Here is a 14,165-nt window from a genome sequence, read left to right as displayed (position 1 = left end):
TGTGTGTGTGTGTGTGTGTGTGTGTGTGTGTGTGTGTGTGTGTACGCGCGCGCGCACACGCACACACAGACAGTTATATTAAGGGCTTATTTATGGTCAAAGGCTAACTGACTGAAACTAAAGACAAAAATGACATCTACATTTGAGTACATAGTGCCTCATATATTTCACTGCGCATCCTTCATTGGTATGTTTACTGTGCAAAAATTTGAAATCTGGTAGTACAACGTAAATGAGAAGTTTACGTCGTACTACCAGGTACAACGTAAACTTCTTCTAAACAAGGTATTTCTGCAGTCACGTTACTCTATACCAAGCTCTTGCCACTGCTGCTGTAACAAAACTAGACCCGATTTAAATTTATCTAAGATTCTTCTTTCACTTCAAACTCGATATTCCGTGAAAGTAGTATGCATCATCACGAAAGTAGTATTTCGTGATGCATACCAATACTTGAATACACCTCGATGTATAAGTTATATGGTAATTAATGTCAATGACTTTTATTATTAAAATAAGCGTGAGAATCAAAACATTGTACGCTCATTTTTTTTTTATCTCAAAGATATTCAAACAATAAATACAAATATTGCAAAACCTTTTGCGAACACAATTTTATTCATATTTCTCTTTCAAAGTCGCAAAGAAGATTATGGAAAAAGATAGACGTGAAAGATTAGATTTCACCGTCAAAGGACCAATTCCTATTTTGCTAGAAGATGAGCGAACAGATCACCGTTCTGGATGTAGTGTGTTGGATATTATGTTTACTGAGCCTGTGAAGGTAATGATATATATCCTCTTAAAATCAATAATATATAAGTAGTATTCGATAACTTACTGCTGCATGCTACCTAAAACGTTTTCCAGAGCTGCCCATCTGAGATCTTTTGATAAGCCATAAAATCTATTCAATTCATCATTTGGTTATATTCTTTTTATTTATATTTATTATATTTAACTCTTTTTTTTTTTTTTGGAATGAGAATTCGCTTGATTTTTTGTTATTTTTAATAATTTTCATACAGTAAGGATTTAATAAATACCTATTTCTGTTTTACAAGAAAGTATATAAAATAAGCTTATAAAAATATAACCTTTAGTAATAGTTCTTTTTATTAGCGCTTTGATCTGCAATACTAACCGATATATCAATGTACTTTTATTTTAAAACGCAACAGAATTGGTTAGTAAACTCTAAACAGCCGATAATTATTTAAATTAAGAAATTAGAAATCACTACATATAACACCGTTGATCTAAAAATGAGAGAAATTCTTAATGATTTATAAAGCATTGGAGGCTTCGGGGGAAAAAAATTGGCGTTTAATAGCACCTCTTTGAAATTCTTTCCAACTTAAAAAAAAAATTCCGGGAATAACCTCGAGGTCCTAGGATTCATTGTAGTAAGTCCACACAAACGATTATTCGCACCTATCATGTATGTTTTCTTAAACGCGTCTCTAACAACGCACTCAGCACTTCCGGCAGTCCATTCTGCTCTTTCAACACACTTAGAGAAAAAAAAATAAAAAAATCTAATCTTCTTCATGTCAACTGCATTCTTACTCGTCTCTCAGGGAGTGTGATCCCCTGTTTTTTTTTTTTAATTCTTTTTCTATGCACCGAAAATTTTCTCCATTTACCTATAACATTTTCATAGTAACTTATGTGTTTCGATCATATCTTCTGTTCCACCTACCACTTAAATTTTTGTAACCAATAAATATGAAATCTTTCATCGTAGAGCTCAATCCTATCATCATCTTTGAGTCCTCTCGGCGATTTCCTCATTCCCATGGAACCCAGACGACCAAATCTGAGTCTACTGTAGTAGATGCGGTTATCAAACGTTAAAAGAGGACAGTAACTTCCTTATTCCTATTGATCGGTGTTATTTTTAACATCCAAGCAATGCTTTATGCTGTTTCATTCACGTTCCTCATTGTTTTCTGAACTTTAACTCGCAGTCTACCATCACACTTAGATCCCTAGTCTAACTTCTTTTTTTTTTTTTTTTTTTGCATTGCATTGCAGTCCCATCAATAACTTAAACCTCTTAGTCCAAAATTCATCTTCTTACATTCTGCAACGTCGAACTGGCAGGTATTTTCTTCGTCCGGAATGTTAGCTTATAATCCTCCAGTAGGACAGCATTTACTTGCCTCTACCCACTTAGAAACATCAAAAAATAACCAGACATTCTCTTCTATAACACTCCAAAGTACAAAAATATATGCTATGTTACATATCTTCCGCATACAGTTTAAAAGCTGACATACGTAGTTTCGAACCTGAGCAGTCACACTTAAGTTGGAGTGCTCTTAATCACTTTAATACCCTAACATCATTTTTTTTTTCTATATCTGTCTTGAAAACAGTTACATCCGTTGGTTTAAACACAGAAGAAAATTGGGAAACAATATTTCTGATCTTAAGATTTAAGAAACAGATACTTAATAAATATGTATGTACCATTGTAAACAAATTTACTAATACACTATACCTATTGTCTAATCGTTCATTCCTCTTCACGCTATGAAACTGAATGCAAATATGGTCCATAGCACAAAATGGTTGATGACTCATGATTCAGAATATATATTAGTCTAGTGTTCTCCAGATTTGCATGAGAATTGAAATGTGTGTTATAGTGGGAAGGAATTATAATTATGCACAGGGCTGGCGGAAGCGGGTATCCAGAGCATGTGGTGCATGCGGGCGTCGCTACGATGGTGGCGCCTCCGCCGGTTCATAAGTTAATTTTTAAGAAACAAAATTTCTATCATAAAAACAAAAAAATCTTAGAATGATAATATTAAAATAAATAAGGCCAGATACACCGAATAAAAATTTTTAAAAAAATGTATATTGCCTCCTCTTTGATCAGCCGGCTGTTTACAATTTTGCAGCGAGAGCAGGCTAAATGCGTGCCTGCAGAATGTTGTGTCTACTGCAATCTATCTAAAGTAAAACGGTGAACGGTTTTCATGCGTTGTAGTTGACCACGAAACTAACACATTGCTAGTCTCTGTAAATTTAGAAGATCTAGGTGAATGAGGAAATATTGATGAAAAATTACGAGTTCTTTTAATTGAAATGGGGCCTGTTCAAAAGAAAAATATCATATAACCCAGAGATACATATGGTCGTAAATTTGGCAATACGTACTATAATAGAAAAATGGAAAACGGGAGCTCGTGCCAAGAACATGGCTCATTTATTCCGAAACTTTAAATTCTGTTTTTTGCTTTTGTTGCAAACTTGTCACACCTACTGAATCAACTGGATCACCTACTGAGTCTTGTAGAAGGTTCTAACGATTAGAGAAATGTAAGTACAACTTTCCATAGACACGAGACTAGTTTAACTCACATGAAAAATTTCTTAAAATGGAAGGAACTTGATAAAAATTAAAAAAAAAAAAACTACTATTGATTTCCTGACTCAAAGCATGTATAAAATGGAAAAGAAACATTGGATGAGTGTTTTAGAACGCTTGATTGAAATTATGAAATTCCTTGGTAACCGAAATTTAGCTTTTCGCGGATCATCTGATAAATTATATGAAAGGAATAACGGCATTTTTTTAAAATTAGTCGAACTGTTTGCTATGTTTGATCCCGTTATGGAAAATCGTGTTGAAAGGGCCCTACAACGAAACAATAGGGTACACTATTTGAGTAAAGACAGTCAAAATGAAATATTGGAAACTTTCAGTAACGCAATCAGGGATACAATTTTATTATCAATTTGAAAATCTAAATATTATTCCATAATTTTAGACTGCACACCTGATACAAGTAAAACAGAACAAATGACCATTATCATTCGCTTTGTGTCCCGTGACAATGGAATTGTCAAGATCAGGGAAAACGTTTTAGATTTTGCAGATATATCAGATTCCACAGGACGTAGTTTATGTGCAACAATAATGGCACAACTGGAAAAATGGGACATTCCCATTTGAGATGGGAATGTCCCATTTTTCAACAAGATCAAGGGTATGAAAATGGGGCAAATATGAAAGGGAAAAAATATGGGCAACAAAATTTGCTTTTGGACAAAAATCCTCGAGCTTTTTACGTGCCGTGTGCTGCTCATACTCTAAATTTAATTTAATGATGCAGCCAAAGTGAATACAGATAACAATTAGTTTCTTTGCAATTATTCAAGAAATATAAAATTTCTTTTCATTCTCTTACAAACATTGGGCAATCCTTTTAAAGTTCGTAAAAAAATTAACATTGAAACAGCCATCAGAAACGCGATGGGAAAGTAAAATTAATGCAATCCGCCCTGTACCATATCAGTTAGGAGAAATTTATGATGCACTTTTTGAAATTTTAAATAATGAAAATTTTAATAAAGAAATTCAACATGAAGCACAAACATTATGTGCTAAATAAAGGACTACAAACTTATTTGCTCTCTTATAACTTGCCATGATTTACTTAACAGAATAAACCCTGTGAGTAAAATGCTTCAAGAAAAAAATATGAACTTGCTTTAGAATCTATCGAAAACTTAAACAGATTCTTATAAGAGTATCGATCAGATACAAATTTTAAAGAAGTTCTAAAAACTGCAAAAGAACTGAGTGAAGAGATGGATGGAGAACAAGAATTTAAAACTGGTGCGGAAGTTCGACAACGAAAGAAGAGACGACAATTTGACTACGAGCATCATGACGAAACGCCACAATCGCCAGAAGATAAATTTAGAGTGAATGTGTTTTATACACTTCAAGACGTCGCAATGTGTTCGTTAATAGAATGTTTTGAACAACTAAAAACATATTATGATAATTTCAATTTCTTGTATAGGTTACTACAAATTAATAACGAAGATTGATGAAAAAATTATGACGATTTAGAGATTCTCTTGAAGGACTGCGACAATAAAGATGTAAATGCAATAGAACTATATGACGAATTATGTGCTTTCCGGGATATTTTTCGGAAGTATAATTTAAATATTCAAAAGCCCTTTCGATATTCTTAATTTTATTGTGTCCAATAATTTATCTTTTGCCTAACTTTTCAATTGCTTTAAGAATACTATTAACATTAACTGTTAGTGTAGCGAGCGGTGAACGTTCTTTTTCCAAGTTGAAATTGATTAAAACCTACTTAAGAACAAGTATGTCACAAAAAAGGCTTGTTAATTTGGCGTTAATAGCTATTGAAAATGATATATGTGCGGAATTAGACGTTAAGACCATTATTTCTAATTTTGTGAATATGAAATCAAATACCTTAAAATTTTAATTAAAAAATTCAATTTATTTTCTGTTATTCTGTAAAGATGTTATTTTTTTGAATACTTATATTAATGTTTTAATTATTTCTGAATTCTTTCCTTATTTACTAATCTATCTCTAGTTTCTTTTATTTTCCTAAAAGATAGTTCCACTTATAAAAATTATTAAAATTTTTTTACAAGTTACTAAGAATTTAGTAACTTGTAAAATGCAAGAATTTTTTAAACTTTAGTTCAAATAAATTTTAACTTTAATTAAAATTCATTTTAATTTTGTTAGCGATTCGGGTCGGTGAGAAGGCTATAATCCCTGTTTCATTATATTCAACGATTAAAGTGAAGTGGCTTTATCAAAATTTGCTTTAAATTTTGAGAATTTTTTGAATATACGGGTTTTTAACGATTATCCTGCCTAGTTAACCACCCCCGGTTCGTTACATTTAGCGAACCAACGTGTGGCTGTTCTGTCAAAATTTATTTAAAAAATTTCAAATAATTTAAATTTTTATTATCGTAAAAGAACCACAGACTCCCGGAACGTTACATGGGCGCTTAGATAGAAATTGCATGCGGCGACAAAGACCCTTGCGCCGGCTCTGATTATGCATTTGTTTTTCTACATTCTCAGTATCAATTTAAGAAGACAAACATTCACTGCACAGTGTGCTTTTTCAATTTATTTGTTTATTAGATGCGTTTTACGAAATGAGTAAGCCTGAACGTTAGTCCTGGACTCTGGAATAACTAAACAGATTTCTTTATGGAATCCTTACAGAATTTTTGATCCCTCCCATTTTGGTTTCAATTGGAAGTTTGCAGTAACACAGAGGGGGGGGGGGTCAAAATTATATGTTGCAATAATTCCTGCCCGGATAGGGAAAAAAATAATGATATTAACATAAAAGATTACTGCTGAAATTTGCTGAATAATAACCTCAATTTCAATCCATTTGTAGTGCCAAAACAAAATTATATATGAAAAAAAAAAAAAAAAAACCTCGACGTGCCATAGCCATAAGCTTTTGACACTCGTCGGATTTTTACCAAAGAAGTACCGTCACCCGATAGTGTCGGAGACATGACTAATATGCCGAACGAAAACAACAGAAATATTTACAATCTAAAATCCTACTTTAATTGTTTCAAAATGTATGTGTGTGTGTGTGTATGTATAATAACAGAAGCCTGCTAAGCTTAATATTTATTTCCTCATATCTGTACACTGTAGCGTAGTAATTTTTGGACTGGTTCTAGTGTCAAGATTGTTTGCTTTTATTGGCAAAACAGTTCGAAATAATTTCTTCCTGACATTCTAGAATTTAATGAAATTTAGCATTTTTTTTTTAATAATGTGAATCCCACCAACAGAATGTTTTTATTTCATTTATTGAAATCGATGCTGCACATACTATTGCCCCACGCGTAGGGAGGACAGAAAAGGTCTGTCCCAAGCAATACATAAGACATAGTACATTATACTGTCAATGCATAAGAAAGTATCTTGAACTGATCTTATGAGATCATTTCTAGTTAACTTTTGCATACATCATTTTCAGTTAACTTTGATTACATATAACAAAAGTTATATAGGGTTAAAATAGCCTCGCCTACTCTCTATAGTGAGGAATAAAAAGCGTTAGCGGATTTATTTTTTATTCATTTTATAGGCCTACCTATATCTGCTAAATTTCTCGATATGTATACGTATATTCAGACACATACGAGACAGACCGAAAAGTTCGGATAAACACCTAGAACATGGTTCTACCTCAGTTCTTTCATGGTGGTTATCACAACTTTTCAGCACACCCTCGTACGTATCTGCAAATATTACTGAAATATACTTAAAAACTACTATTTGAAATTCAATTAAATATAATTATGAATTATATATTATTATAGCTATTTAACTTTATTACAATAGGTTGGAGAGATCGTGTTCAGAAATTATTATACTGCTTATCTAACCGTTTCTTGCAAGCGGATTCCTGTGGAAGAAGATGGAAAAGGTAAATATTGTTATCTTTTCTTTTTCTGTATTAAATAGAGATCTTAGTCTTACTCTGTCTGGCTGCCCTTTTATGCATTTTCTTCTTCCTCCCTCTGTCCATTGTGTATTTAATTAATGAGATGACCCAATTTTTTGTTTTATTTTTTATTTTATTTTTTTTTTAATATCTTAGTACACCTTTATTGGATTCTGAGTACGCTTGATTAGGAAGTTTTCCATGACCAGAAAGTAAATTATGCAAATAGACAAGAGTTTACTTTGTTTTTAAGTTCATATTTTACACATCAGTAATGGTTCAAATTTACAAAACATTTTAGCAAAAAAATTTCGTAACTCTCAAATTATTTAGAAATTACTAGCAGAAATTTCTTCTTCTGAATTAAGATATATATTATAGTGCTAATTGTATTTTTTTTTTTTTTTACTCTTTGATAACATTATCTTTATAGAATAATATTAACACGTTGTTAAATAGACATTCCGCTTGTTATGACTTAAGCTCGCTAAATCATGGCAATTCCTTAAGAATGCACTGAATATTTTTATAAAATGCTTTATGTGATATTCGTATGAAATGTAGTGCATTGTATAAATTTGCTGAAGAATTTAATAAAAATCATGGCGTGTGTGTATTGTTGTTGAAGCCCTATATGAGTTATGTAATGCAAGCCTGTACAAGCTTCTTTATCGCACGACTCGCTCTCTTTCATTAATGGTCAGTAGAAATTAATGAAAATAAAATGCTAACTACTGAAGTCAATTTTTGAAACCTCTCGAATCCATCACCTTTTTTGCCGAAGGAATTGTCGACCTCTCTCATTATTCGCTCTTTTATATGTAGGAGTGACATTTGATAAGTTCTGCGCACGTTTCATACCAAATCCCCTAACCTTTATACTTTACAGATCTTGCCTAAATCATTCCTCATCATGTCCTGGAAACTGTTGAGTTTCATTATGTTGACTTGGTTTCGAGACGTATACGTCATTATCATATCATATCCTATCTTAAACGCTTCCTCATCAGTCTTTAAAATGCTTAATTCACTTAAAATATGACGACATGCCGCCCACGAAGTATTTCCATAATACTCTAAAATGCAGTCCTAAGAACCCAAGCACTTAAGCGCCCACTGCTTTCCAAGTATCCTTTGAATAAATTTCGTATGTTCTGCTGGCCGGTTTATCTGTTTTTGAGGGACGGAAAAACTCGAGTTTCCGGGAGGAAAAAAGCCCTCTACCTCCGTATGAGACCGACTTACTCATACTAACTTTCGTCGAAAGTTAGTGACTCAGTCAGTATAGACGAAGTGCTTCGTCTATACTGACTGAGGTACGGAGGCTCTTTTAATATATGTAATGGATATTAAATATCTTTTCAATGTATCACAGTTATTCCCATGAAAATATCGGCTTGAATATTTAACTCTAAACTGTATTGTTTAGTTAATTTTAATATAAAAAAAATAAGTTAAATGCTGGTATAAAAAGTCTGACAAAATTATTAATGTAATTGAAAAATATTTATGAAACTTGATAAATATGAAGACTATAAGTCTATTACAATAAATTTATAAATGTATTTAACTGATTTTTTTAAAAAAATCTCCTAACATCTAATCTCTTCGTTATGCAAATAATAATAATAATAATAATAATAATAATAATAATAATAATAATAATAATAATAATAATAAATAATAATAATAAATAAATAAATAAACTGCATGTGCTGTGATGACATTTCATTTCATAATGTTGTGTTGGTGATTTATTTTCTCAAGTCTAATCCAACATTTTTATTAGTATAAAATTTAACATCCGCCATTTCACTGCTCCAAGTTACTGCATATTGAAAGATGATTTAAAATGCAAGAATGACATAGATAAATGCGGATTTTTGTCTTAAGTCTTGCTAAATGTTAAAATAAAGAAATAAGAGAAATGCTGTTTTATATTAAGGTAAAAGAAATGGTAATAAATGAAAATCTAAACGTACTTATTGTATAAAAATATTTCTTGTGAAACAAAATAGAACACTCACTTGCATCGTGCACTTTTTTCATCTTGAATAATTTTGTCCTTTAAAAGACTTGAAAAGATTCTCTTTAAATGACTGTTAGTTACTTTGTTTCACAAGAAATATTTTTCAGTTACTTCGTAATTGAAATAAGAGGCTATAAGGTGGCCCAGTGTATTATGTCAGTTAATTCAACAGACGTTGAATTAACTGACATAATTTAACTTTTGTCTGGTTTGCCTGTTTTGTTGGAAGAAAACTCTTGCCACATTTCTATGCGAGATTAATTAAAGTGATCTTCAGTTGAAAAGCGCTTATAAAGATTCTAAGCTTCTGAGACTGGATTCAAATCTAGATCGTTCCATCGTTAGCTTAGTCCAGTGGTCGCCAAAGTGGTCGATATCGACCCCCCCAGGGGTCGATATAACATTGTTAGGGGTAGATTCGGGCTCAGGGGTCGATAGAAAAATATAAAACATCATTGTATGGGTAATATTTAATTCGGTTAACTTGGATTACCTCCATCCTGAATGACAACGCAATTAAGAGTGAATCGTGGGAACAGTGACATGAATAGGACTTGTAAGATGGAGCAAGGTCATGAAAATAGTTACGGAGGCCAATCAAGTAGGCCAAAATGACGTATTTACCAATAAACGGATGTCGGTGGTTCCCGCCCGGCCAGCGCATACATGGTTGAAGCTGGTTTCAGTCATGTTAATTCCATTTTAACAAAACAAAGAAATAAGCTAGATATAGAATTCCGTGGCGATTTAAGGTTGAAACCTTACTAATTTTGAACTCAACCTTTCTAATCTTGTCAAGAGTCACGAAGCACACCCTTCACATTGACAACGCTAGTAAATTGTATACTAAGTTAATAAAAGTCTTATTTTCATTATTTAAATGAAGGAGATATTAAATCCCACATTATTTCAAAGCGAATAAGAAACTCAAAGATCGGAATCAAAGAGTTTCATGCCGAATCTGGGATTTAATATCCCCTTCATTTAAATAATGTTACATTATTTGAAGTGAAGCCCATTGGCTCGTTTATTTAAGTCTTATTTTCATATATATATATATATATATATATATATATATATATATATATATATATATATATATATATATATATATATATATATATAAGGAAGATTTTATTATTGTTATTTTGTTATCTAAATTAAATTTTATATTTTGCATATTATTTATCCCTCCTATCAAATATGTAATGTTAAGAAGGACGTCAAAAACAAAAACGTATCCCTTTGACGTTAAGCCAATATAATAATATATACTATATTATACATACAATAAACACTGTAACTATAAAATAAACAATCGAAAAACTCACAAGAGCGTCTTTTTTTGCTTGTCCTCTTATAATTACATAATAGTAAAATAGAGGGGGTCGATGAAAAGTCAAGAAACCATTGAAGGGGTCGACGGTCAAAGAAGTTTGTCGACCCCTGGTTTGGTCGGTAACGACGACGTCTCTGATCGGACAGACCTGGGTTTGAATCAAGATGGTCGTCTCAGGATAGTGTGACTTACAACAGGCTACCTATGTGCACTGATTTTTTAAATGAAACTTAACATTTTCTACTAATTAGGAACGATGCACTTTAAACTAAACATTTTTACTACAATGACTAAATTTGCCAAATGATACATCATCATTTCAATGAAATGATCTTGCTGCACAAGCATACTTATTAAGGAGAAGGTACTTCACCGTTTAGACTGAATTCTCCTTCTTAAGGAGGGAATTCAGTCTAAACGGTGTGTGTCTTTCCTCCTTAATAAAAGCCACTGCAGTGAGGTTATATACAGAACAGAAGTTTCCAAACTGTTTAACAAGCAGTCCAGTGCTGATTAAAAAAAAAAAAAAACTATCATCAGTTTGTTTATTTTGAAGTTGTAATAAAGCAGTGAGTACACAGTAATGTGCCCAAGTCTTTATTCTCATCATAACGATCTGTAGTGTATATCCTATGCTTTTATTTGTTAAGAATGTATCCAAAGCAACTAAGGTAAGGCCAGTATATTATACCTGTTGGCTTGCTTGTTTTTTCTCCAGCAAAAGAAAGCACAGACTGGCTAACTCATCAGTTGAGCCCTTACAAATGCTCTTCATGTCCTAGCGGAATTCGAACCCATTTCTTTCAAACCATCTTAATGAATGCACCAGATATTTGGGCTATTTAATTCAAATTAATATTGTCTGAATGGTTTCTAATCAACAAAATTCTTTTAAGTGATTTGATTTGTTCATATTTTCTTCCTTTTAAAGAAATCGCTTCTCGTCCATCACTCGTACTCCTCCGTAGCTCATTGAGAGGATCGCCTTGTCCTTTGGTTAGAAATACACCCTAGATCCAAATTTTCTCTTAGTCCTCTAAGATTTATCGCAGGTGAGGAGTCTTCTCCCACTAATATGTTTTGCATGAATTTCACAATTACTTTGTGAGACTAATGCAAAAGAGAGATATCACTGCCTATCTCAGATTTTTTCTGTTTTTCTTTCTCAAAACAAGAAAAATCTGAGAACAAATTTTTTGTTTAGCTGAGCTATCAGCAGATCTTTGCTGAAACGGCTTCGCTACGAAATCAAGAAACAAGTTAACTTACTTTTAATTAGCAAAGTTGGAGTAATAATATGTTAGATTAGCACGATAGGTTTTGACGGAAATTTCATATTCTGCTCTCTGCATTATGCAGTTCCATAAAACACAGTTTTTCTTCCCTTGAGTTATACTCATTTCTTGTTCAGTATTTGTCTCTTCGAAACAAAAGCCAGGAAACTATCTTAATGAGTCTTCATTAATAACATTACGCATATCTCAAAATTTGAGTTTTTTTTTAATGAATATATCGAGAAAAACGACAAATGGAAAATTAATTTGAGGTGGGAAACAATTATGCTAAAATACAGTAGATGTAACCAAACGAAGCTCCACCTTCCTTTTTCCCCTATCGTTTAGAAGGCGCTTTTTAGTGCAGTCTAGAGGTAGGAACGGAAGGTCACTGGAAATTATTCTGGTATCCAAACTGAGTAAGATTCCCATTTCTAACGGGATATCAAAGAAGGAATATATTACGTTGGCTTTGTTATGGTAGAGGATTTGTCAAAATGGAGAAGTGAAATGTGAAAATAGTGTATACATTTGGACAGAATATAACCAGCTTCACTAAGATAAGGACATAGTTATTATTTGGACTCGCAAGTGTTCTGCCTTCGATCTTTTCAAAATCGGATCAGGATTTGTTTTAGTTTCTTTTGCTCTTGTTTGATGTGAACTGTATAGATGGAGATGTTTCTTTCCGAAGCCCAGTAACTAAGATACGTATATTTGATTGGAATGATAGATCTTCGTTCCACCAAAAACCATTTCGGTTAACTGGATCAGAGAAAGTACCAAATCTATGAGCTTTAAACATTACTCCAATTGGAAAAGGAACACATCGAGTTCCCCTCCATACTGAAATGAAAAAGAAATTATAAACATAATCGCATTTGGCACAATTACTTGTCGAATAATTTGCATTATTTTACTGATTTTAGTGCATATTACCACAATAATAATAAACATTGTTAAAAATGTGGATGTGAATTTGCTTCAATGAAATTTGTTAGCAGGTTGTATTGCAACAGAGGTGTTTTGAGCTGGAGAATGCGTATTGGCTTTGGTTCTAGCCTAACAGCATTTCATTTGAAAAGTACATTTCGTATGACATTGAAATTAAAAATCGTGTAATGTACACATCTTTGGATGGATACTATTCATTGAACGCAATCATCAGAAATATCTGACGAAGATGACGGATAGAATAAGAAATCTGCTACTTTTACGTCTGCACTGTTAAGTATTAGCAGCGTATGGACTTGTCATCGAGGTTTGATATAAATGGTTATGTTAGGTAATTCCTTAGGCAACTAAGGAATGAGGCGTTAATGTATTGTATTTTAATTGCGTATGTTCTCAGTTTTTTTTTTTTTATTTTGTAGGAGGGAATTCTTCGAGTTTCTGGAATTTAAAAAAAACAACAACTGAGATAGCTTTGTTAGGCCAACTGCAGTTAAAAAGCGGCAAGAAAATATATCTCGTCCTTGAGGGATTTTCAAGAAATCTAAAAATTTCGCGACGAGAATTTACCTTGTTCTTTTAAATACATCAAGGATAGAATGTACATGACACTAATAAATAAACAAGCTGGATAAAATTTACCAAATAATCGATTTTTTTTTCACATATTAAGCGTGTGCATGTGGGTAAAATCAGCGAATGTTTTAATGACATCTGTGAATTTCTTCTGCTCTTTCATCTTTAAACGTTGACAAGTGCAAATGAGGTTATTCATTCAATCTTAATGTAAAGGCAGTTCGTTTTTGCAATTTCATTTCCTCCGATTTTGATTTTTACTTAATTTCAGCTATTTTTACATCGAAAAAGAAAGAACTACATGTTACAATTATACTGAATATCTGCTTTTAGTAAACTTTGACTTGATTCTCTTCAACTAACTTCCTGCTTCCAGTGCACTTTGTATCAATTAATTTGTATTGTTAGAAATGTACTTTAAAATAACCAATGAACCAGAACATATCACTAGCCTCAAAACATAACCGCGTTATTCAACTAATAAATTATAGGAGATAAAAAAAAAAATAATAAGATTAAGCGCATTCTAATACTCTTGAAGTCGTGCTTCTAACCTTTGTGCCCTTCACTCCCATCAGATCGAGAAGCTATTCCTTGGGAAATGTGTATTCGTCGACAAGCCCTCATGCCGGATCCTCATTGTGAGCAGGGTAGTCAAGACCTTGTTTCTATTCAACAAAAACAGGTTTGGATCATTTTTTCCCCTC

The 14,165-nt window shown here is 32.5% G+C and overlaps 1 protein-coding gene across 1 annotated transcript in view; it reads left to right on the top strand.

Annotated features, from left to right (window-relative positions):
- The first annotated feature begins 759 nt into the window (after positions 1–759).
- Positions 760–14,165, top strand: part of LOC150110133 (nicolin-1-like) — a 97,409-nt gene continuing 84,003 nt past the window's right edge. The window contains exons 1-3 of the mRNA XM_090391645.1: positions 760–784; positions 7,187–7,271; positions 14,037–14,143. Coding sequence (XP_090247771.1) covers positions 764–784; positions 7,187–7,271; positions 14,037–14,143 — 213 coding nt within the window. The 5' untranslated portion in view covers positions 760–763. The remainder of the gene's footprint in view (positions 785–7,186; positions 7,272–14,036; positions 14,144–14,165) is intronic.

The sequence above is a fragment of the Typopeltis vanoorti genome, chromosome 1 (genome assembly GCF_054136105.1).
Source record: "Typopeltis vanoorti isolate ZY-2024b chromosome 1, IOZ_Tvanoo_1.0, whole genome shotgun sequence".
Lineage (NCBI taxonomy): Eukaryota > Metazoa > Arthropoda > Arachnida > Uropygi > Thelyphonidae > Typopeltis > Typopeltis vanoorti.
This window is presented reverse-complemented; position numbering and strand designations above follow the sequence as displayed.